Below are 4,130 nucleotides of genomic sequence, written 5' to 3'. Positions count from 1 at the left end.
GGACAAACATACCTTGTAAGGAATTGAAAAAATGAAAGACAGCGAAAAAAGTAACCAAAATAAAAATTCAGGATATATAATTCAAATTAGTCTTTATTATTTAAACGAAAATTAGCAGTCTTTATTTTTTAATGAAATACAAACATAAAAATCAGTTTTACTGAAAAATAAAATAAAGTTCTCATTAGTAAGCATAATTACAAACAACCATTAGAAATATAAATAATTAGCCATAATAGTTGACAAAACATGCTGTAAAAGATGAGATAAGAAACCTTTTATAGCATCAACATATTAGCGATGGACATAATTGAAACATTTTAGACAAAAGTGAGGCTCCCCCTTACATTGCACACATACGTACTCACTTTCTTAGCTACTTTACGACCAAATTCCTGTACTGAATCTTTATAACATTGCACGCAAAAACGACGCGTGTCTCTGACTTTTCCTTCCTTTAATTTTAGAACATGCTTGAGTCTTTTAGGTCTTTCATTGATAATTATTTCTTGGGAATCTGCTGGCCGAGTCAAATAATTTATGAGAGCCCTCCTAAAGTCGACAATTGAAGATTTGCTCTGCTTATTTTCATTGTACATGACCCAAGCATTTACAACTGCCGTATTTAGAAGTAGATCTATTGCCAATTTTCTATACCATTTTACGGTTTTCCGCAATGGCGAAGAATAGGCACCCATCTGGTCACTCATGTCTACAGACCCTTTCGATTTATTATAATCCAAAATAACTTTCGGTTTACGAATCTGTTTGCCTTTTTTCACCACCACAGCAATTTTGTCGGAATGCTTTGTCGACAGCATAAGCACGTCCCTCTTATCTTTCCATTTAAGCACTGTTACTCCATCTTCATTCTCCATAGCCATTGTTTCACCTTTTTACAGTTTCGAATCAACAACAGCCTTAGGCAATCCTCTTCTGTTTTTTCGCAATGTGCCAATTAAATGGGTTTGTTTCTCCAATAACCGATAAGCCAGTTGCAAGCTAGTGTACCAATTATCAGTTGCTAGCGTGTGTCCTTTGTCAAATATATTTTCACATAGTGCCATCACCACATTTGTTGGCGTAGTATTTATTGCGTCAATGTTTTTCCCACTATACAAATTAAGTTTGCAAGTATATCCGGGAACAGTACATAACTTAAATAGCTTCATGCCATACTTGTGTCGCTTACTTTTATTGTATTGCCTGAATATTATTCGACCTCTGAAAGGTACTTGGCTTTCATCCACACAAACATCTTCTTTAGGCGAATAATATTTCTGGAAAGTAGCATTGAGAGCATCGATTAAAGGTATTATTTTGGCAATACGATCGTTTCTGTCGATAGATAAATTGTCGCTAAAGTGTAGGTATTGCAGTAGTAACTCGAAGCGGTTCCTACTCATAACGGTGGCTGGAAAAGTTTGTCCAAGTATCTTGTCTTTGCTCCAATAATAAGCTAATTTCGGCAGCTTTACTACGCCCATAAACAAGACCAGCCCAAGAAACTGTTTTATTTCTGTCTTGTTTGTTGGCTTCCATGAATGAGACCTTGATCCAGGCTTTGTTTGCCTGGCTGTGATGTTTTGACTTGCGAACCAATTTGTCTGCTCAGCAATCATTTCAAGAATTTCTTCAGGCACCAATAGATCATAATACTGGTCAGGGCCAGCTTCTTTTAGCAAATTAGAATATGGAGGTTTCATACCCTCGAACTCGGTGAAATGAATCACTGATGGCTGTCGTCTTTTTGGCCTCGACCATTTTGAGGAAATACGGTCATTTTGCGATATATTGGTGGCAACAAAATTTTCAGCCGACTCACTGTCACTATCACTTGCGATAACTAAACGTCTTTTCTTTTTCGGTAATTGCATGGGTTCACTATCCGATTCTACGAGAGCGTCATTGTTTATAGAAGCGATCGAAAAAGAAATTTCTAACGCGTTGATTTGCTTCCATTCATCCTGCGTAAATTCGAAGTCCTCCAAAGCTAAATCCATATCTAAAGGCTCGCACATTAACTATTCAATAAGAAAATGATGACAGCTAAGATAGTAGGAACGTAATTGATCTAGTAACACATGTTCTATCACCGTAAGCGCGAGCGCACTACTGGTGTAGCGGGTGGCCGGCGGGATGGCCGGCGCGGCGCCGGGTACCGGAAAATGTATTTTCTGTATTTGTGCGCCATGGGGTGCACCGGTGACCTCAGCTATGTATTTGACTGTAACTATGTAACCCATGTACAGAATTGAATAAAACTTATTTTCTATACGTATCGTAACATAATAAACAAATTACGACCAAAAGTATTTTTACGATTTTATTTTATTTATTATTTATTTATTTAACAGTTTATTGTACACAATAAAAACACTAAAGTAACAATACAAATATAACTGACACAACAGGCACTACTTATTTCTAACCAGAAATTTCTTCCAGTAGGCCTACGGAAGGAGATTCATAAAAAGTAAGGCAGACACAACGTGCACAATAATTAAATTGAAATATTTACAATAGATACGATTTTTGACCATAATTACATACTTAACATGAACATAAATGTATACTTACATGTTATATACTTACATAAATAAGCATAATAAATAATATATATACATAATAAAGGCATAAATACATATATAACTAAAAATATTATATATACTAGACAACTAGCTATAAATAGTGCTCTTTGACTCGCTTTTTAAATACAGGTAATGATGGACAATCACGTACTTCGTAGGGGAGAGCGTTCCATAATCTTGCGGCATGGACAGTGAAGGAATAGGAAAAGAAATCAGAGTGATGGGTGGGGATGGCCAGTGACGTCCTTACGTTCGAACGACAAGGTTTGTCCTGGGCCCGGGAGAAGTGGAAGAGGTTACGGAGATAAGAAGGAGCAGAGGGATTGTATAGGCTGTTATAGAGAGTAGAAAGTACATGAGCGTTCCTGCGGTGACGAATTGGAAGCCACTTGAGTTGCGATCGGAACTGGGAAATATGATCGTACTTACGTAAACCGAAAATAAATCTAATACATACATTTTGGAGACGCTCTAGTTTGTTTAGAAGCTCCTCAGTGGCATCCAGGTAGCACGCGTCAGCGTAGTCAAGAATGAGGAAAAGGAGAGTCTGTACGAGGGAGACCTTGGTTTTCAAAGGTAAAAAGTTCTGGAGACATTTGAGCGAGTGAAGTGAAAAATGTAATTTTTTGCTGACCTCATTGACGTGCGGGAGCCAAGACAAATTGGAATCGATGATTACCCCAAGATTCTTTGCAGATTTGCTAAAAGGTATAATAACGCCATCGTAAAGCAATGGACGGATAGCAGTGACAGCGCCAAGACGCTTATACATATATGCGCTCCCAATAAGCAAAGCCTGTGACTTTTTCGGGTTTACTACTAGTCCGAATGACTTAGCCCAAGTAGAGATCCGCTCCAGATCGGCATTGATAAGAGCAATAGCATCATCAAGATCAGAGATTTTAAAATGCCGATAGATCTGCAAGTCGTCTGCATAAAGATGGAAGTTAGACAAAATTACAGTGGTGACTGTGTTTATAAAAACGGAAAACAGGAGTGGTGACAGTACACCACCCTGCGGCACACCCGCACCGAGATCGCACCAGTCTGAGGAGACATCATCAGAGTGGATCCGCTGAGAACGACCACGAAGGTAAGACTCAAACTACGCCAAAGCAAGAGGAGAGACGTTAAGAGAGCGAAGAATAGCGAGAAGGACATCAAAGTCTACAGAATTGAAAGCGCTGCTAAAGTCGAGTAGTGTTAACATCGTCAGAGACTTGTCCTCCATTGCAAGACGTATATCATCTGTGACCTTTAGCAGCGCTGTCACAGTACTGTGACCTGACCAGAAACCTGACTGGAAGGGAGAAAGTAGACTATTTGATGTAAGATAAGAAGACAGCTGATTGTGGACAATGTGTTCGAGGACTTTGGAAAGGTAAGGCAATAAAGATATGGGACGAAAATTGGAAAAGGACGTAGGATTGGAGACTTTTGGAAGAGGAATAATATTTGCACGCTTCCAGGCTGATGGAAAACAACTATTTACTAAGGAGTAATTAAAGATGTGACAGAGAATGGGTAAGAGTTGTGGAA

The 4,130-nt window shown here is 38.6% G+C and overlaps 1 protein-coding gene across 1 annotated transcript; it reads right to left on the bottom strand.

Moving 5' to 3' along the window:
• Positions 1-294: 294 nt before the first annotated feature.
• LOC137926454 (piggyBac transposable element-derived protein 4-like) lies at positions 295-2,003 on the bottom strand. Its single transcript, XM_068770052.1, is given in 2 exon segments — positions 295-359; positions 362-2,003. Coding segments are annotated over 2 exon segments (1,707 nt in total).
• Positions 2,004-4,130: the final 2,127 nt, after the last annotated feature.

Source organism: Battus philenor, unplaced genomic scaffold (assembly GCF_028537555.1).
Source record: "Battus philenor isolate CCGP_79_NKW_IND1 unplaced genomic scaffold, ilBatPhil1.0.hap1 SCAF_29, whole genome shotgun sequence".
In the NCBI taxonomy this organism is placed as follows: Eukaryota; Metazoa; Arthropoda; class Insecta; order Lepidoptera; family Papilionidae; genus Battus; species Battus philenor.
Note: the sequence above shows the minus strand (reverse complement) of the source record. Positions and strands in the feature narration are given on the sequence as shown.